At 41.8% G+C, this 21,193-nt stretch overlaps 4 protein-coding genes across 5 annotated transcripts in view; all 4 read right to left on the bottom strand.

The window, feature by feature from the left end:
- The window catches only part of LOC306781246 (homeobox protein Hox-C10a-like), a 52,367-nt gene that overhangs the window by 17,510 nt on the left and 13,664 nt on the right, over positions 1-21,193 (bottom strand). The window lies entirely within an intron of this gene.
- On the bottom strand, positions 1,085-3,734 carry hoxc5a (homeobox C5a; the record flags this gene model as incomplete). Its single annotated transcript, XM_079274001.1, has 2 exons — positions 1,085-2,062; positions 3,257-3,734. The coding sequence occupies 2 exons, from the start codon at positions 3,732-3,734 to the stop codon at positions 1,854-1,856; spliced, it is 687 nt and encodes a 228-aa protein (XP_079130127.1). The 3' UTR covers positions 1,085-1,853.
- hoxc6a (homeobox C6a) lies at positions 4,723-6,735 on the bottom strand. Of its 2 annotated transcripts, none has more exons than XM_079273998.1 (2): positions 6,199-6,735; positions 4,723-5,746 (listed from the first exon to the last, which is right to left on the bottom strand). In XM_079273998.1, exons 1-2 carry the CDS (start codon positions 6,593-6,595, stop codon positions 5,436-5,438), a joined length of 708 nt encoding a protein of 235 aa, XP_079130124.1. In that variant the 5' UTR covers positions 6,596-6,735; the 3' UTR covers positions 4,723-5,435. The 2 variants fall into 2 exon arrangements, with proteins under 2 accessions (XP_079130124.1, XP_079130125.1); XM_079273999.1 differs by having other exon boundaries at positions 4,723-5,743.
- hoxc8a (homeobox C8a) lies at positions 15,280-18,898 on the bottom strand. The gene is made up of 2 exons (XM_079273997.1): positions 18,198-18,898; positions 15,280-16,825 (listed from the first exon to the last, which is right to left on the bottom strand). The coding sequence occupies exons 1-2, from the start codon at positions 18,631-18,633 to the stop codon at positions 16,491-16,493; spliced, it is 771 nt and encodes a 256-aa protein (XP_079130123.1). The 5' UTR covers positions 18,634-18,898; the 3' UTR covers positions 15,280-16,490.

Genomic DNA, 21,193 nt, shown 5'->3' with positions numbered 1-21,193 from the left:
TCACACAGGCCTGTAAAGGCAAAGTTAAAAGCAACTTACTGCAGCAGCTCTCAGTCCTCCGCACCACCGACTACACAGTCCGGAGAAAGGTACTGCATCCTCACTGCCACAAAGCCCTTTCTTCCTCAGATAAGGGGAAACCAGCAGCTGCGATTCCGGACAGTTAAGATTATATATGATGTGTATATATCGAAGGTTTGTCAGCTCTTCCAGGCCATAAAACCCACTTAAATGACACCACGTGCTTCCTGTGCACCATTCACAGGCCCTGCTTGGGGCAATTGGCATATGTAACCTTGTAAACTTTAAAATAGCCTAAAAGAAAGACATTCAAACAGGGATTCAATACATTGTCCACGTATATGTTAGGCCTAACAGAGCGCAGAGAAAGTGGACGCTGTGCTGACCGGTTCTCATAACCGTCAAGGAAGTTGAATAGGAAGCTATTAGTTTGAGAGGTGAGTTGATTTCTATTTTCTTTAATAGAGAAATTAGCTCATAACCTTGGGCTATGCCGTGTCCGACTTCTACAAAAGCTGCTGCTGGACGCAGACACCCAGCATGTGGCGTGGTTTTATGTCCTTTATAGCAGGTCGTGTTGTTTTAACTACAGTGCAATGATACCAGGATTAAAGAGCAGGGCGATATCATAAAGTTACCATATGGCCTTTAACAGTGATGGCGCATCAGTCTGCGGCCACAACAAACCAAAGTTTTCCATGTTGTGTTGAAGGCGAGCGTTATCGCAGGCTATTGTGTCCCTTCCTTCCCTGACAAAACAGGAAACGGGAGTCTGCCAGTAGCGTAGTGCTGGAAAAGGGGCAATAAAGTTTTATGAGGGCCTTAAACTTCCAAGCGCGTTTGTCAGTCAATGAAATTCTGTGGATTCCGAAACATCCTCCAAAAAACGTGATCAGTAGAATAAAACAAAAGAATTAAAATAGACAACAATGTCCATATTAGTTTAATGAACGTAACCCTGATATGAGAAAAAATAACAGAAATGTACATACCGACCAAATACTGTTAATGATGAGACTTTATTGGTTACAATCGACAATTAAGCCATCTATCAGTTCTTCTGGGCCTCGTGTAAACCATGGCACCTTAGGTTTACAGAGGGCGAGAGAAATGGCTTCATTGCACAGCACAATATTATCACATACAGTCGCTGAATTATACATAACGATTTAGATTCACAATTATATGACAGACAACAGCCTTCACGCTCACGGAGATATCAGCTCACTGAACATACCACACATTCACTGCAACATCTTAGACAGTGGATTTAAAAAGAAAAGGAAAGAGGTGGGAAAGTGTTTGTTACTGGTGGGAAAATATCTCACTGTTGCTTATAGGACAACTCATAAACAGCCAGACATAGTTTGTGTCTTTATTTTGATTTGTTGACGATACATTTTTGAGCACATGATGGTGAGACAGAGCTGGAAACGATGCAGGCTATCACCCAGCCTCCACTACTTTTATCCTAATTCAAAACATAATTAGTAGCGTTGTGCAGGTTTTCAGTGCACCGCAGACCTAAAGCCTTGCAGCTCGAAGGGCCAAGCTCCTCTCAACCTCTTGTCCCCTTCGTGCAGCAAAGGGAGGTTATCATCGCATGGGCAGCAAATTAATTTAGAAATGTAAACCGATTGATCAATGTGAGTGATATTCAATACATTAGGTCCCAAACTGCAGCAAATGACACATAATTAGTGATGAAGCACACAGCGCGGTGTCATGATGTCATTGCTCCTAGCAGTTCATCCGGAGGTCAGGCGGCACTCCAGCACTGTGCAGTGAGGGGCTGAAAAACGTGCTGCATGCACCCGCTCTCTGGTGCTTTTTTATTCCTTCACTTTGATCTTTGAGTCCTTCTTCCACTTCATTCGTCTGTTCTGGAACCAGATTTTGATCTGCCTCTCGTTTAGACACAGGGTGTGGGCGATCTCTACGCGCCTGCGGCGGCTCAGGTACCGGTTGAAGTGAAACTCTTTCTCCAGCTCCAGAGTCTGGTAGCGGGTGTAACTGGTCCTGGACCGCTTACCCTCCGATTCTGAAGTGGCATTAAAATCAGTTAGCTTTCAGCAGCATTATAGTGGTGAATAAATATAATAGTATAGGCTAATAGTATTATTACATTAAAATAAAGATTGGTCAACCATAAAAATAAGAATTACAAGCACACATCTATTCATTTAAATCCCCATCCACCCTCAATTGAAAGGTCAAATATCTTTATACAACCCAATTGAACCTGATCCTTACTATGGCTTTGTGTAATGAAAATCATGTCAGGCTGATAAGGATGGTTAACTAGATCCAATAAATATACTTAGCTTAAAGGAAGGAGGGCCCTCTACATTCTTTCGCATTAAAACATATAAAATACACGAGACTATTAAGAAACTCTTCTTATTGTAATATGTAAAACTGGATAATAATGTGTTGGCCTTCGTGTAAACACTGACCTCGGCCTACCGCTGCAGTGGAACACCGTGGGAGGAAAAACAGATGTGTAAAATCTAAATAAGTGGGATTAGAACATTGATTCTGATGTTTCCCAGATATGTTTTCCTATTTGCAGATTTACAGACTGCTCATACGCAGGAGTGCTTAGAAACAGGCCTTTTGCTGCTCTTGGACTTGAATATTTTAATGTCCCTGTGTGCTCCAGGATGTTTGCAAATGGAGGAACACAAAACAGAAGTAGCTTCTTTTTTTTCCAGAAAATGTGCTCACCGTCCATCTGCAGCCTAAATAGTCAACCAGTGGTTTTAAGGCAAGGAGAAGGAGCACGCCTATTCAATTATTTTAGAGGTGAAAAGTTCACGATTGGGTCAGGGCATTGGTGTTTCCCAGAGTTCAATTTAAGGCTAAAGCTTCTCCCACACAGCGAGTTTGATCATGTAAAACATTAACTACGACTATAAAGGAAACAAGGCAAAAACGAATACTTCGAGCTGAATTTATGAATATTATTTCATAGTTTTATCACAATTTTGTTCTCTTATCCAATTATACCACCATAAATCACCCCGCAGATCACCTCTTCACCGTAACAGAGCAGCTTTACGAGCAATGGATGCCTTTGTCATAAAATTTATGACCACGAGTTTTTATTATTTCCTGCGTTTGGCCTATAAAACTCAAGAGGGAAACTGGAACGGACGAAAAGAAGTGTTGCAGCGTAAAGAGAGAATAAGGGAAAGCATCTTTAGTCGCACTTTAGAAAATAGGCAAACTTTACCGTGGCTCATGTGCAGTTTTGTCATCCATGGATAAATCTGTGGCTGCTGCTCGCTGTCCTGACGCTGGCTCACATTTGTGTGTCGTTTCACCGTTTGCGTGTTCTCCGCGTTTCTCTCGCTCTCTTGGCTCTTGTTGCCGCCGGATTTTGCGCTCCTCTCCGGGTCTCTTTCTGCCCCTCGTCCCAGCAGCGCGCTGCTGCCGTAGTTGAGACCGCTTGCGTTCACAGACGAGCTACTGGAGACCATGGTTATCTGTGGTCCTGACGGGAGAGGAGTTTCCGTATTGCCACGCAGGCTAGTTTTCATCCCCTCTCGTTCAACAGAGGTCGTGGGGACGGGACAAGTGAATATCCCGTTCACATTAACACCCTCATAGCGGCTGGACGCGCGCCCAGAAAGATCGAAACTAAACATAGTGTTAGGAGAAGTTGTCTCGCTTGTTTGCCTGAGATTGCAGCTGTCAACATAAGAGCTCATTTTGAACAATCAGCGATACTTTCTTTTTAAACCAGAGAGGGCTGCGGGATGTTTGTGGCGGTTATTTCCTTGTTTTTGTTGATCATTGCTTTTCTTTGTAGCCGCTTTTGGAAAATTCAGAGCTGTCTGCCTTAAAAAAATAATCCAGGATTTATAGGTGGAGTAGGCTTTGGTATCTTTTTTTTAATTCTTGATCCGACGTGCGCTGCCCAAATATGGGGTATTTGTATGGGATCACGTGCACATGTTGGCCAGTCATAAATTGGCTTTGATACTCAATGGGGATATTGATGAATAGGAGAAACGTGTCCGGTAAACTTTGAGCTGTTGGTTGTTGAGGACCAGGCAGGGATCTTTAGCGCAAAAAGGGCAGGACAGTAAGACAAGAGCGTCATCTGGTGTCTGGTATGGGGCAGGACGGTCAGAATCGGCCAGAGCTCTCTGCCCCTGACACACCGCGAGTCCACCAACAGCCCCATATAATAAAATAATAATAATAATGAAAACAATCATAATAATAAAAATAAATACTAATGACATTGTAAACTGCTCACTTGGTTTCAATATATTTACACATATGGACGTCAAGTTAAAATACAGCTACGGGAATGTTATTGTTTAACCACATATTGAACAATAGCTCATTCCCATGCTTTTATGAATCATGCCAAGTTGAATATTGAATCAATAAAAGGCCAAAATTTGTTTTAAAAAATCCTTTAATTGGCTTGTTTGTTACTTGCCGTTACAGCCTCCCTTGACCATAACGGTCACGATAAAGATAACATGTCAAACAAGTATCCACAATCACGCACTGAGTTTGGTGCCTATTTCATGAAATCTTTCTTTATCTGACTCAGAAAGATGCTCCCAAAAACACAGGACGATGGTGACCTTTTTGCAAATATTTTATTCCACGACACACAATTATGACAAAACATGAATTCGTAACTCCCAAACAGAAGTGAAGAATTACTAGTGTACAAACCTGTTTCACAATGAAAGCCTATTGTGTCAAATTATAAACAAAAAAGGGGACTACGCGCAATTGTATGTTATGCAGCGTCTATCAAAGCGGCTAAATGCACATAAGTGCTGACAGGATTTACATAGCATGTTGTTACTTTGATTATATACAGGCATTTCAGTTGTTTGTGTGTGGACTGGTCTATGTCCGTGCAAGTTTCATGTTTGTGCAGGACACTTTTCGGCGGATGATCCAAGTGGGCCTATATAATACTGTGATCAAATGAAGTGTCCGCCCGGTCCTTTCCTTCCCTCCGTGGAATGTGCATGTACAACATTGAGTTACATCTGACCAACACTGTATTCTGTGAGGTGATTTAAAGAGTTCACAGTGATGGATGGGGTGTGGGGGGATATATACACAGATTTTACTGGCATGAGAAATAACGTAGAAATGAACACTTCTTTTTATTTTCACAATACAAGTGTGACATTGCAATAAAACAGAATCAGCAGCCCAAGTGTCACAGGGGGACAAACTGTGGCTGAAATAATCTGGATTTCTAAGGCTCAACACTCCTGTGGTCAACATGGGATATAAGTGGGAGAGCTGCGGTAGCCATCATGCAGTGACGTCGCTCTCAAGTCCATATAGATTTTTTTAGGTAGTTATGTTGGGTTTAACTGGTCATCAGGTGTTTCCCCCTCTTGTTTTTTTTAGTTTTAAAAAAAAAACTATTCTTTCTTCTTGTCCTCATCCTTCTGTTCTTCAATTGCGCCATTGCGTTCCTCCTCCGGAGAGGCTCCTGTCTGTTCACTTCCAGTCACCGTGGAGGTCAGGTTGCTCTCTTTCTTCCATTTCATACGTCGGTTCTGAAACCAGATTTTGATCTGCCGCTCCGTTAAACAAAGCGCATTGGCGATTTCGATGCGTCTGCGCCTGGTCAGGTAGCGGTTGAAATGAAACTCCTTCTCCAGCTCAAGTGTTTGGTACCGAGAGTATATTTGACGTCCTCTGCGTCTGTCTGTCCCGTAGCCCACTCCTGCTGAAATACAAAGTGAAGTCACTAATTGAATCGCAGAAGGCGAAGTCACATTTGACATTGAAAAACACACGCCTCTGTCTGTGCTCTAATAATACTTTGAAGCAGTTGAGCACAAGTTTTACCTCATTGTTAGAATCACAAATGTAATAGAAATCCACGAAGAAAAATAAAGTAATTTTAACTGAAAGACAAATCCTTCATCAAAGGGCATCTTAGCTGTGTTATTTAAAATAATAAAAGCATCGTAATGCATTCTCTGTGTCTCTCGCTGCAGGTTATGGCTACTATATCTTTCTTAATATGAAAGCTTGTTTGCACATGTAAAGGCCCATCTACAAGTCGAGGGGATACAGTCATGTTTTATGGGGCCATAAAAAGTAACTTACTCTCTTGGTAAGACATATCGTAAAACTGGCCCATTTCCTTAATTTATTTGTCGTAGTAAAACTCACCGTTGTGTGAGTTCATTCGCTGCATCCACGGGTAGATCGGGATGTTGGTTTTCTGATCCTGCGCTCCTGCTCTTCCTTGGTCCAAACTGTACTCTTGAGCAATGTGGCTTTGTGTATTGAGTCCCATGCTTGTTTGTCTGCAACTGGGGAGCACGTCCTTGTCTTGAAGAAACACGTTTGATCCGTATTCATACGGTGCCCTGCCAGACCCAAAAACGACATTGTCTTGAGGAGAGTAGAAAGGTGCATATATCCGATTCTGGGTCACAGCAGCGCCGTACGACGAAAAATGTCTGACTGTGTCATAGGTGGTGGAGTTTAGGGGTACGTTAGGCAAAACATCTTGACCACCGGATAAATGGCAGGAGAGCGACGGGTTTGCGAAATAAGAATTCATACCTTGCCTGTAACCCTCTCTCCAACTCTCCCCACTTCTTTATCGGTCTCTCTTCAATCTCCTTCTCAGTAAATCTCCTTCCCGTCTGTGTCAACCAACCACACCTTTCTCCAAGGTCTTCTTTTTTTCTCTCGACTTTCTGCTTCTCTAACTGGACGTGGGCTACTTTGAGGATTCAATATTATTAATTTCCAATCTCCGGTTAAGACGCACAAACCCGAGTGTTATAGCCGAGGCTTGGCTCGGTGAGAGACAATATGACAACGTCAGCTGACCAGTCTCCACCAATTGAGAGGCAGGAGTTGAGGAGAAACTGTAGCTTTTAGCTCAGCGCTTGAACATTAGTGCTAAATGCCGATAAACACACCGTGGAGTTGGAGTGGCACACTATAAGCTTGGCTGAATGAGACATTTTTGACGTGAAGTTTAACAATATGCGGTGTTTGGGGAGGAAGTATGTTGCGAAATGTGGGTAATGGCATTCAGTACAGTGATCACACTCAAAGCAAAGCGGAACATTTGCATAAAAATACATATGAACACAACTCCAAAGGTGGTAGAGAGTGCAGGACATCAGCTATCAAATTAATTTACTGAATACAGAAAGAAAAACCATTTTCTGTGATCTTGAGTGCTTGTGTGTGTATGTCTGTGTGTATGTGTGTTTTTCCAAAACACAGTTTTATTTTCACAACACCACTGCAGCGATGGGCTACACTATCTGCATGCTCTCATCCCGCAAGACGCAGCACCTTTGTATTAAGACTAAAATGAATATTGGCATTGTTTCTGTTTATCTCAGCCATATCGACAAGTTTCCAGCATACTGTTAATGTTGCCATTGTGTATGCATTATCTGGCATGTGAGCAATTTCAATGATTTTTGCAGTGAACTGGGGGAGGGTGTAGGTGGTAAGAATGCGTTTATGGTCTCTCTTCTGTGAGGGCAATAAAACAAGTGACGTTCCCCAGCACACCAACAACTATCTCTGCAGCAAAGCCCTGCAACGCGAGCAGCAATCTCCCAGGCTCGGAAATGAAAGCACTGCACAGCACGTGGAGGCATAAAGTATATGGAAACAGCGCGTATAGATCAGACTGGCGAGCGCAGAACTGCGTCCAACTGCGGCCACTCTCTATGAAAATCTAATCAGTTATGCGACTGTCCAGAACACGTCAGACAAACTCCTCCGCAGGCCAACAGTGTCCGGTGTTCCCTTTGAGCCGATAGCAGGTACAGTCTCTTTAAATCACAACTATAAACGATATGCTTTCAGATTTATGCACAGAAGTTAGTCTTTTCCTCCTGTTCTGATCATACTTAGACATTCCTCGAGCACACAGGGGAAAGGGGAACCGATAATTATCTCAGCAGCAAATTATGGGTTTGGAAATTACTTCAGACTTGTTCTGCAAAAATCTAGCAAGCCTTGAGCGCCTGTCAGGGCGAAATGTTCTGGAACTAAATGCGTAAAATTCTACAATAATGACATAAAAGAGACCAGCTTTACTCGCTCTCAGTTGTCTGTGATTAATATAATTTAATTACTTTGCGTACAGCTGATAAGAGCGCAGTTTTACACCGCCTGCATTTTCTCTTATTTAAAAAAGGACGTTTAAAAAGAATAGAAATAAAACTTCACACATTCATTTGAAACAATATAATTCACATTGTCTTTGCTGTTCGCAACAGGCCATAATAGATACCAAGAAAATAATCAATATAGTTGTTGAAAATGTCTGTTCAACCGCAGCAGCCTATCCACCTCATTGATTACTTCAGTGGGGTGAATACTCGCAGCCTGAACGTGCAACACTGTTTGGTCTGTTGTTTGGGATCCTGAATAGCCCATAAAAGAGACAAGAACAAAGAGAAGGAAGTAGCTGGTGCAATAAAAGTTCCCCTTCACCTTATTCGTGGCCATATGTGATATTCGCGTGGCACGAATTTTAGGAAAATAAAGCGCAAAAGTTGGAGGCTGCAATGACCCACTCCTGCTGTCCTTGGATTTTTTTCCTTTTCACTTTGATATCAAGTAATGCATCAGTTGATGGACAGAACAAACATATATAGCATTGTTAAAATACTGGGAGCCCCAATTCAGCCTCTATATCTGTGTTTTTAACCCACGCAGGGGCCAAACGTAAAAAATACGGAAACATATCAAGTGTATTCACCATTTTAACAGCAAAAATAAATTTAGATTTGAACAAAAGGAGTCCCAAAGCCCAAAATGTGACACATTTGGTGATTGGCATGGCGTCTACATTACTTTGTCATGCTCACGGTGTCAGATACAGCGTGTGTACTGGATTTGTGAAAGTATTTGTTTCAATAACAACTTCTGTGACTGTCATGCTGTTGTTAGTATTTACTCAGTATTAAAAAAATTTAAATAACTTTTTTAATATTTATTTAAACTAAATATGTTTCAAATTATTTGGGTTTTTGAAAGGCACATTTTCTTCAATTGTTATTCACAGCCACCCGCAACTAAAAAAACACGCTGCTCCATAACGTGTAGGTTGTAAATAAAGGCTGAACACTAAAGCCAATGTGTGGACTGGAAAGGCAGGAATGCAGCAGAGGTTGTGCCAGTGTGCAGAATTAGAAAGGTCATTCTTTCCCTCGTGTTTTAGTGTTTTATTGCGGCCCGTGAGGCAAATCACGTGCACGGCTTTTGATGCAGGAAGGAAAGGAGCCGTTTGGTCCACGTTTCCGCGTTCTTTTAAAGGATATTATAACGATGAACGAAAGAACCAAGAAGGTCTTAGATGAAAAATTATAAATGATCAGCCTATTACTATAGGCTACCAACCATGGATATTAATAATTAGCATGAATAATGCATGAATGAATACTATATGCTCTTGATTTGTTAGTTATCATCAGTGAATGCGCAATGAAGGGTGAGACACAATGGTAATAGATCATGAGTAACAGGGCTTCTTCCTGTTATTTATATTATTATCATTATTATTTTATTTGTCGGGGTTATAGAGTTAGTCACTATCATGTTGGATCGGTTTTAAATGTGCACTATAATTGGCTCTTCTGCTGAAGGCCTAACTTTAACAGCCTGCGCCCCTGCAACACAACAGGGCCCATCCACGTCCATTAACCTATAACTTCTCCTTTGCATTCTTTTACATCAATATCCAACGGCACAACATCACTCACAATTAGCTATAGGGGACCTGTAAAATGTCGACCTTATCAGCCATGATTAAAAACACAACGAGGGAGGCAAAGTCTGGTCTGCCCCTGATGCTTTTTTCCTCTCCCCCGCTTCTAACCTTACTAATAAGGAGTAATTCACATACTAACAATGTAAAGCCCTCTATAAGCACTTTACCATAGCTGGCTAGCCCAATTAATGTCCGGAAGTGTTCGACTTTATGCTCGTTAAGCACTCAGGAAGCTGTTGCCCAATGAGCGCATGTTGATCCACACATCATAAATTATGACCATTAGTAGGCAAAATTTTTGCCCTGTCGGGATTTGTAAGTGAGGTTCTAAATGTGGTGATGCAGACAGATTCATGACTTCATGGAGTTTTATGCGAACCTATCTGTGCTTTTAAAAACACTGCAGGGCAAAACAATAGACTGTGGTTTTCCCTTCTTATTTTAAACCAAGATTTACCAACAACCCCAAACGTCATGGATTAAATGGACTCTCTCTCTCTCCTTCCCTTTCTTTCTTTCTCTCCCTCTCTCTGCAGGCAAAGTATTGGGCAGCAGCGGTGACGAGCCATTGCAACAGCAATGTGTCATAAGGGAAAAACAAACAACGTGTGCAACAGTAGGTTAAAATACTTTAAAGGCTTCCAGAGCGAGGCTTTGCCAATAATTGCGTTTGACAAGATTGAAACTCAAGACTGGTGAGCTTCAGCAGGGGACAGGAACACATGAAATCACTTGATGGGTTCTCTATTTTGTTTTGGGGTGCAGGGCCGATTTAGTATCATGAACCAGTTTTACAGTTGTATCACGTTTTCACTCACACACACACACACACACACACACACACTTGTATAAATATGGTTTCAGTCCCATCTGAGCCATATGCTGAGAATATTTAGAAATGAATCTCGGTTGATTTTGTATTTTGGTCAAAATGTTGAACTGCAGGTATTTCATATCTACTGCACGATGTACACGCAGTTTAAGTGCAACTGTAGCCCTGTTAAATAACTGTTGATATTACTGGTGGTTTTCTTGATAATGAGGATATTTGTGATGTTTTTTTGCTGATGGTGTGAATAAAATCTCGTGTTGCTCATCACAATGTCGTCAGTGATTATGTCACAATATCTGATAACAAATCACCATCTTATTACATCGGTAGAAAACAATAAAACAGACCAATCCCTCGTTCTCCGAGGTGACAACAACAAATCAGACACTCAGAAACACTCCTCGGTGTCAAGCTCGTGCGGTTACTCGCTGGCAGCCGTGTATCAGCAGGGTCAGCTGACATCCGCAGTGAACCGCCGCCGAAAACCAGCAGCCATAAACAACAAGCCTCAACACCCGCCCACTTCCACATGCAACACGTCTGGTCGCTAGGGGGCACTGCAGGGATCTACACGGTGTGACTGGGTGTTTGCGTGTGCATGCGTGTGCATGCGTGTGCATGCGTGTGTGTGTGTGTGTGTGTGTGTGTGTGTGTGTGTGTGTGTGTGTGTGTGTGCGTGTGGGTGTGCATGTGCGTGAATAAAACAAGTGACAGCAAGTATGGAAGCAAGAAATAATTACAGCACATGGATGTAATTTGTCACTGCCTGGTCAGTAGGGCCTGTGAGTGATGACAAAGTTTACTATCAGTATGCAATTTATTACAACAGATTGGCACAGCATCTGTGAAATGCTCCGCTAATGTAGGCCAAAGCGGCCAGTGGCACACACGCAGGTGCTGCTACACCAGCCAGTGAGGTACAATGCCAGTTGCCCTGGGCATCAGCAGCCTCCCAGGCTACAGGTCAGGTCACACAGAATAGACGACTCGCTCGCTCGCATCATTTCAACCCAGCAAACATTGGGCTGATTATCAAAGACAACATGAAAACATGAATAAAGAGTGATAGAGAGATGTGTAATCTTACCACAGCAGGCTCTCCGTAGTTTTTTGTAGCTTCACTGTGGTCCAACATTGCAGCTGAGGGGTCACGATGGCGAGTGGGAAATATCAACAGAAGGCACATCTGCCGTGTACCGTCTTCACATCCCGGCGATAAGGAGCTCGTGGAGGCAGGCTGTCGGCTTGCCGAGAAAAGTCTTTTCTAGCAGTGCTGGCTGGCTCCTTTTCCCTTCCCAGTCGCGGTTTTATTGTCTCCGGGGGGGATAAACGCAGCGGCTGGTAGAGGCGGCGACTGTCCCGAAGATCCCTGTGTCAGGGAGTCGGAGATCGGATGAATATCACACGAAGCAGCGTCAACATGTCTGTGCAGTGTTTTTAAATTAGAATAAAGGAAAAGAAGTTTCTACGCCCAGCGTCTGCTGCTGATACAAGGGAAGGACCAGAGAATAGACAACAGCATAAAGTTCATGTTCATAGAGCGTGTGCCACGTGGCTCGCCACAGCCAATCGCAGAAAGGATTCAGTCGTAAACTTTTATTACTCAGCTGTAAATTTCTCCCTTTAACAACCAGGAATGTTTGCACCCATCTTTTCCCCTTTCCTTTTTTCGACTGCACAAAACTAAAAATGGCCACACGATATGGAGTGCGATGCTGAGATTTCCCATTTGTTACAACATAGACGTGCGTCAAAAGAATATGACAGTTCCCCTGGTGGACAAGCTTATGCCATGATGTACGCAAGCCAGCGCGGAATTGGAATTAAAAGTGTGAGTGAGAAATAGAGGGAGGGGAGACAGAGAGACATGACGAGAGAGACGTCTAATTAAACTTCCATTAGCTAAACACTTCCATATTAGGGCCTCTCTCTCTCTCTCTGACTGATTCTTGGGATGGATTATATGACAGCAAGCAGATATCATGTTCCACTGTTTACATCAAACATCAACTGCTCCAGGTACATGCGTATGAAGAAAGATGATGTAAAATTCAACTGAGTGGCTGGAGGGTATATCGTCATACTTTAAACTTGAAAAGCAGGACAGGTGGAGCCTGCAGAGAACACACGCGCAACAGAAGCTACCCAACCTGACTAGCACAAAATACACCCTCTAAAGCTGGTTCAAACTTTCAACACAATCGATGAGTAACACACGCAGAGAAGGAGAAAATTGCGATTTTGAAAATACGGACGTATCATATCTTAGAAATAAGAATCACGCGAAGCGGTGACTTGGTTTACAAGAAAATAAATGTCTTCGTCTTCAACAAATAGATTGCATTGAAACATATATAAAAGAGAGTAAGATGATATGAGAGTAATATGAAATAAATCACTGATCTTGAGCCTAACACACACGTTTTATCTCATAAATTCCACTTGAGCAATGCCTCTCGCTTTTTTACTTTTAAAGAAAATGATGGCATGTAATCTTAGTAACGAATAAAATAAATTCCCTACAGCAAATGAATAAAAGAAAAGTGAGTTACATACTGAGTGGTGCATCTTGTCCTTGCAGGCCGTGATCTCCAAACTGAGCCTCGGCACAGACAGACAAAAGATGCAGACCCATCCGAGCCGTGCCTTTACACCACCAATAAAGTTTACAGCAGGTATACTAAACTTTATTGGTTATGTCAACCCTGTGGTAAAAGTGCACACACATAATGGGCCCATCCGTGGACCCATCCGTAGCTGTGACTTGGGGACACATCCGGAATTTTCTAAAGACTACACGCACGTAAATAGAAGAATAAACACCCTGGATGGACATTGTTTCATTTAGAAAAATATAAGACACAATTGAGGGGAAACCCTAAACTGACAATCTACAATACCCTATTTTCATTTATGGCAGCAGCTTGGACTTGCAATGAGGAAAAGTACTGAAGTTAAAAAGCAGCAATCTGCCTTTTCACACAGATAAAAAGCCTGCATGCAAAACTGTGCTTTCGTTTCGATTCCATTCGTTAGCCTATATTAACTTCAACAAGCGCGCAGAATAAATGTTGCGCCTATATGTCCATATGTAAGTTGGTTGTACTAAAAATGAAAAAATATAATATTTTCAGAAACAACTCATTTCAAAAAAATGTGCAGCTTTGTTAATTTTGTGTCTAAAAAACTATTCACGTAAGGCCTTGATTTTCCAAATCTCTACCTTCAAGATAAACCAGAATTCAACATTTTGAATTAGAGTTAAAGACATATTAACTAAATAAGCACTCGCACCTTACAGCCGTCTTTACGCTAAACTATTTGCATCCACAAGGTCTCATATACAAATGGATCACTTCAGTTTATTCAAAATAGTCTAACTGAGCAGATACAACGCAGACAGGCTACGAGCCACGAGTTTTGAATAATTTAGCTGCATGACACTGAAACAACCACACGGATAGACGGCATTATTAATTATTAGAGAGATGTAGTTATAATAATACATTACAGTTGTACAAAAATAATGATAAATAAATGTCAGTTATTTCCCTTCAAATAAAAAATACAGCTCGTCGTTCAGTGAAATTATCTTGCAAACAGTAGATGGAAGAAGAGATCAAATGATGTGATTTAAAAGAGAAGGATCAGGTTTATATTAATATAATCTAGCGAGTGGCTATATTATAACAACCCTTCAAGTGACCTACATTGCCGCACCGTTTTAGACATATTGAAGTGTCTGTACTGCTTCAATGATACTCTGGAATAAACGAAGGTAATGAGCGGTCAACTTAAAATCAAACAGTTATCATAAAAGCAGCAGCTGCGAGAGAAGACACAAGGTGTTACCTGCACTTGGCCTCTTTTCCGCTTTGATTTCAACGCTCTGAGGCTTTCCGGAGGTTTGTCTGGACACCAAGTTTCACACAACACCTTGCATGGTATAGGCAGATAAAGCCTCCCTCATGCTTTGCCATTATTTAGTCTGATTATTAACTTCACGCCAGATGTTTGTTCATGTCATCTCAAACAGCCATTATTCATCCCAAGATTCATTAAGGAAAGCTTGGTGTCCTCCCTGATGAGAGGAAGTTTCTTATTAAGAGGATGAATCAAACACGACTCAGGCTTTGGAGAGTACGCATGCTGTGAATGGGACTCGCAATATTTCCTTAAAAGGTGCAGGGATCCGTCTGCAAACGCACTTCTGGCGTTTTTTTTAATCGAATTGAGTTGGAAAGTTTAAATTAAGCAAACTTCATTCAAGAAGCTGTTCAATATGCCATCGCCTATATTCTTCCCTCCTAGCGCCGCCAGTAAACGTTTTGAGCGCATCATCAAAGCATCAACACTGTTGCACGTTCAGCCATTTCCTCATTGACTTACGTTGATTGTGTGTATAAAATTACTCCTGTATATCACAACAGAGTCTCTACAGCGGCCAAACGTGCGTAACTCGTTCGAAGGAAAAGCAGAGAAGGTGCAACAAGGTAACATAATATGTACTAAACATATTAGAGTGAGTGTGTCTTCACGTTTGTTCCACTCCACGTATATTTATGCGACTCATTGTTATGTGTGTGAGGGAGGAGGGGAGGAAATCATTTCAGTAACCGAGGCTGTAAAATCAATAACAAACAGAAATGATTGTGAGCCATCTTGTTTATTTGTGATTTTACATCAACAATGGCGGGGACACACAATTCCGTCTTTCACAGGAGAAACACCAGGAAACGAGCATATTGTTAACATCAATATATAACAAGACGTACATAAAGATTATATTCAGTGCAAAACAACTACGCTATGTCAACAGCACATTAAAATAACAATTCCCTTACTTTAAAATCCTTGTAATTGTAGCAGGTAATATACACAGTAAATGTGCGTTATAGGCAGTTTTAGTTGTTGGGGAAATAGCTTGCAATCGAATCAGAGCGATGCCAGAAGTGAGGAATATAAATTCAGCAAAGGCAAGGCTCTGAGTTTAGGTAGTGCCATGGTACAATCTCAGAATTGTTTGCTTGGCTTTGAGCTAATTGTCTTCCCAAGACTCACAAATTGTCTTCAACAAGTGTATATTGTATATTGGGTAAATGCTACATACATAACTTAATAATATAAGGTTGATACAGAACACTTTTAAAATTAAAACCATATGAAATCTCTATATTCAGAAATCTCTATTGCAATTCCCCCAGGTTTAGGTAGCATCAAAGGATTTCAAACGATTGCATTTCCCTGGTAATCCTAGAAAAAGATGTCTGAGGAGCTAATGGCTATCTTTGTCTCGGCCATTCACATGAAAACGAGTAAAACAGTAACAGTAACAATTAGAATAATACAACTTGTGGTTTATACACAGGCCGTTAGCCAATGTAACTGCTGCGATGATGTTTGAACACTTACTACTAAGTTATAGGCCTACACTCTGAAATGACGTCCATGTTCTTTTAAATGTAGGCTATAATCTATTTACAACACAGGTCGGCGTTGGTCATGTTTTGATCTTATTTGGCTATGCTTTTGATACAGGTATTATTAAAAGCAAATTTGTAAAACATTGCTATGCCATTTTCCATCTAACATGCGTTTTTAGTTTTCTGCAAGGGCGACTGTTCTATCAAAGAAAGTGTGCTACAAGCGTGTGTAGCTTCTACAGAAAAACACAAATGCAAATCATGTTAGGATGATGGTGAGACAGGAGAATTTTGTCTATTTGTGATATGAGAGGGATTCCTGTTCCCTCTTGACGAAATGAAAGGATGGTCATAAAGTTGACGCTCTCTGCCTCCGTGTGACTCTTCCTCTGTTTATGGGACCTCTTTTTTCTCTTTTTTCAGCCATATAACCATAAAAAGGACCATAAAATCACTCCTTGGTCTCTTCTTTCTCTTCCGCTTCTTTCTCGTCTGCTTCTTCCACTTCACCGTCCTCGTTTCCTTCTTCCTCGGCCTCGGCCTCGGCCTCGGCCTCGGCTTCAGCCTCTCCTCTCTGACCCGGAAACTTGTCTTTGTTGTTCTCTTTTTTCCATTTCATCCTCCTGTTCTGAAACCAAATCTTCACCTGCCGCTCGGTGAGGCTCAGGGCGTGGGACACCTCGATCCTTCTCTTGCGGGTCAGGTAAGGGTTGAAGAGAAACTCCTTCTCCAGTTCAAGAGTTTGGTAACGACTGTAGGTTTGCCTCCCATTCCGTCTTCCTGGGGCTTGAATGAAATAAAGCCAGAGGTTAGCTGGACTGACCACGGTCCCCCATAAAAAAAAATCATGGCGATGACTTATAATTAATTCAGCATTTGCTTCTTTCCCCTCAGCATGAATACTAATCGTCCTGCTCCTTCATTTAGCTTCCATCCTTTTTCACATTTACTAATAATGAGTGGGGGATGTCCAAATCTGAAGTTTGAGATGGATACATCTATTAGTCTAGAGTTTATAAGGTGTGGAATTTCTAAAAGTAATTATGTTGTTCCACGTATGTTTGTACTATTTACAGATATGTCTGCAGGAGCTGGGACTTTTACACACCACACTAAAGAGTTACTGGGTGAGTGTGAAAATATACTATATTTATACATTTATATAGAAAAATAAATGATGAATTAATATGCCTGTGCATTAAGGCAAAGGGCCTAAAGTGGCATCAGTTTATTGATTCAGAACCCTCACAAACATATCAATATCGTATTTTAGATTAGTATTTAAACTAGAAGCAGAGAAAAAAAGCATGCATGGTTTTCCTCACTAGCAGCAGGGCCTATACAAGCTTGGTTCCGATTTTCAATCACACACACTCCCACACACACTGAGCGGCACACACATGAGGCAAATAAGACGAGGGGGGAAAGTATGAGAAAATAGAGGTGAGATTAAACTGCCCTGTAACAACAGAAGGGGACAGACTATTGATACATCTCTCTGTGGGCAGATCAAAATGAGCTTACACCTGTGTGAAGTTAACAACCTGATATCCTGAACAGATTGATCCATGAATGGAGGGGGTTATATCTACAAAGCCCTCATGATTATGGCTGTATGAGTCTGAGCCACGTTAGGCCTGTGGTTCAAATTACCCCCAAACCCTTAAAACCCGGATTCTGGATAATCGGGGCATGTTGTGTTTCAGCTAACCCTCCTTTCACTCTGCACGCCACTGGTGTGTGCCACCGTCATATTTTAAACTATGCCATATCCCTCCCACCGCCTTGTGCATTCAGAGTTTGTGAAATATCTTATGACAACGATAATTGACTTGAAAGAGCTGGTGTCCTGAGCTGTGATCAGCAATTCGGTGTCTACAGGAACGGTTGAAAGCAAAAAATTCAGCCCTGTATAGACATGTGCTGCAGAGGAACAGCTGCCTGCAGTACAGGTTGTATCTGCCCCATCATGTTCACTGACTTAATTCGTTTTATAGTTAAGAGACACACTCGTGTATACTCAGGCATATTTAGCACACATGCACATGCACACAAACGCATACACACAAGCAGACACATACACGCACACACAAACAGACTCACACACGCGCACACAGGGTAACATAGAAAGAATAGGAAATAATTGTACGATTCTGACCGTGGGGTCTCATCCAAGGAAACATAAGACTGGGAGAGGTGTTTTGATTTAAGTGGCCTTGTCCGTCTCCGGGGTTAGAGCTGCTCGACGATTTACAGTCTGGGTATTGCGCTAGGCTTGCGTCTTGCTGGGTACCATAAAGCGTTTGCCTCGGAAGGGCTTCATATCCATAAAATTTCGTAGCGTCTCCGTGGCAAGCCAAAGCGCAGGGGTTTTGCTGGTATCCGGGGTTGGAGATCCCCGTGGTCCCGTGGTGGAAAAAGTCCTGCACATGATGGGATGGGTGCTGAAAGCCCGGTGCGGCTGCTCCGGGTCCGTACACCAGCGTGTGGCTGCGGGCGACGCTTTGTGGAAACCTGCAGTCGTAGTAAGTTGGCTCCAGTGACTCGCTGCCTTTGTACTTAGAAAAAAGAGGGTTAACAAAATAGGAGCTCATGTTTAGTTAGCATCAAGCAGATGGGCTCTCCCGCTGTAGAATATCTCCTTTAGGATGATGGCAGCCTTTTGTTTAGGGTCCCAACTCGCACAGCGCGCACAGGCAGACAAACCGGAACTAGGAGAAACGCTGCCCCTTTGGACAATCTACGGCAGCTCACTCTCTCCGAGCCGTTCCTCTCATCGGATTTCTCTTGCAGTCGTGAGTGGTGTTTTTTTCTCCAGGTTTCGCAGGCTCAAACCCGGCTCATGGCATGTGCTTTGGATGTGCGATTGCTAAGGTTAAAGCTGGCTTGCTCCGCAGGCACAGTCACAGACGCTGCTCTTTTCTTTCTTTTCTATTTTTTTAGCTTCCCACCGAACCACCCCCACCACAAGCGCCCCCACCCTCCTCCACCCCCACCCCTTCATCTTCCTACGACCGGTCAGACGTGGGCCCTACGTATATCCACCTTGAGAGGATCTGCACTAATCATAACCAACAACCCGAGAGGCTTTAAATATGATCAATGTTATGTTTATCGCAAAAAGATTTGTTATAAGCTGATCAATGAAGTCGTGGACTTGTTAAAATATAAAGAATATGACACATGGTACATTTCCACTGTATAGACAGATTTTATAGTTCAGCTTGTTGTCTTTGGATGGGGGTTGTGAGGTATATAAAGCAGAGAAAGCTCCCTCTTTAAAAACGGATAAAGCTGTTATGAGTGTCCGTTTGCCCTGTCATGCTCTATTGAAGCTTGAACACTAATTTCCAGAAAATAGTTGAGCTTTTATGGGCTCCAGGAGGTCAACATATACCATTTGTGAAGTTCATGAAAACCGAAATGCTACATAAAACACGAGAACTACAAAAGCAATACAACATAGCTACGACATCAAATAAAAAAGAATGTATGGGAATAAGACAAAACATCGTCTTCGTGTAATCGAGTGAAGGCCAGGGAGAAACACTTGCACTATGCGCAGTAAAATACCGACACACGCAAATATAAACACGACCTGTGAATACTGGCTGCCACTTACTGACCCTGTAAAACCGACGAGGATAAGCAGTAAATCTCCCACGTGGAGGAGTTCATAAAATTTGATATCGGATGTTTAGCTACTATGAGCGCGAGCACAATTCCCAGCCCAATATGCATGGTCTCTCGCTCCAAATATACCAGTGTGGTTTTTGTGGGGTTACTGACGTTTTATACACATCATCGTAAAATATGAATGGCGCATTGAGCGAATTTATAGACCTTTCACACTCTATAAATATGCAGATTGCTAATCATTGTCGCACACTTCTTGGGGACTTTGAGCTACAGACGTCACAACCGACACATTAGGGACATAAATGAGCAGGTAGCTGTTTGTTTAACACACTGTGCCAACACGTTCTGGCAATTGGTGTGTATAATTATATTTTATTATCAGTATTTTATTATTACTGTATTGTAATGAATATTGTTATTATTATTATTGTTGTTATTATTATTCCCATATTATTGTGTGATGAATATTATACAGATTGATGTTGTTTCTGCTGTCAGTGTAGTTATTTGGGGTATTGATGTTGCTGATGCAATTGTTATTAAATTCTATATATATTTAAAATTGCTTCTGTTTGTTCATCAATTATGTTATTGCTATTAAGTTGATGTATGTATTTGTTTTTCCACTTAGGTAGCCTATTTTAATTGAGTTATTATTTTTAATTTACAACACGAAAAATAAAACCAACAAAAACAAAATATAAAAAAATCCAGACAGAGAATCCGAACACATAATGCCGTAATAACCCATCTAAATGCAGATATTTTTGCCCTTTGTCAAAACTTAAACCTGTGTGGGAGAAATTATCGTATTTAGGAACACAATGGGCATAGTAAAAAAAAATCCCGCAACATCTTAATTAACTCATAAATTTAAGGATATTGTGCTTTCATCAAAAAGGTGACATAAACTGAAATAAAAATGTAAAGTCATCAGACAGAAACAATTTAAAATTAAAACAATTCAATAAAAAATAGAAGAAAAAAAACTGTTCATGCAAACACTCTATTCCTAACACAACAACCAGCTCGCTGCATTCCAGAGTGCTGCTGTGTGGCCTATTACACAAAATGCGGTGGCTGACCAGATCTGTCATTTTGTCATCGATAGGTTCCTCTTCATTTTCAGCCAAGGCACAGAGCTGAAAAGAAGCCCTTCAACACACGGACTCTGCTCAAAACATGGACCAACAGCGTCATCTAGTGTTCACATGTGTCCCTAAACCTGAAAGAATACACCAATAAAAAACAACTGTGATGCAAACGGAAAGGGTCTCCCCATTTGTCCAAACCTGTATCACATGTATCATGTCTTTTTTCCTCAAATAAAGCAGAGGGAAAGAAGCCGTTTACCGACACATCTGTAACTACATGCCAGTCTCCTCTGTTGTACAGCAGGCGTGGCATTGTTGTGGTACTGTATCTGTTTCCTGTCATGGCCGCTACCTGCTCTCAAAGATAGCAGTGCCCCGCAGCACTCATATTCATGCACAATGACTATTGACGTTTTCCCAT

Source organism: Melanostigma gelatinosum (assembly GCF_949748355.1).
Source record: "Melanostigma gelatinosum genome assembly, chromosome: 8".
NCBI classification, from domain to species: domain Eukaryota; kingdom Metazoa; phylum Chordata; class Actinopteri; order Perciformes; family Zoarcidae; genus Melanostigma; species Melanostigma gelatinosum.
Note: the sequence above shows the minus strand (reverse complement) of the source record. Positions and strands in the feature narration are given on the sequence as shown.

Excerpts from the sequence above, each read along its gene's own strand:
- hoxc6a (XM_079273998.1), bottom strand. The coding sequence starts at position 6,595 with ATGAATTCTTATTTCGCAAACCCGTCGCTCTCCTGCCATTTATCCGGT. Across the intron at positions 5,747-6,198 it reads GCGAATGAACTCACACAACG|CAGGAGTGGGCTACGGGACA; the intron begins GTGAGTTTTACT and ends TTTGTATTTCAG.
- hoxc8a (XM_079273997.1), bottom strand. The coding sequence starts at position 18,633 with ATGAGCTCCTATTTTGTTAACCCTCTTTTTTCTAAGTACAAAGGCAGC. Across the intron at positions 16,826-18,197 it reads TCCTTGGATGAGACCCCACG|CCCCAGGAAGACGGAATGGG; the intron begins GTCAGAATCGTA and ends ATTTCATTCAAG.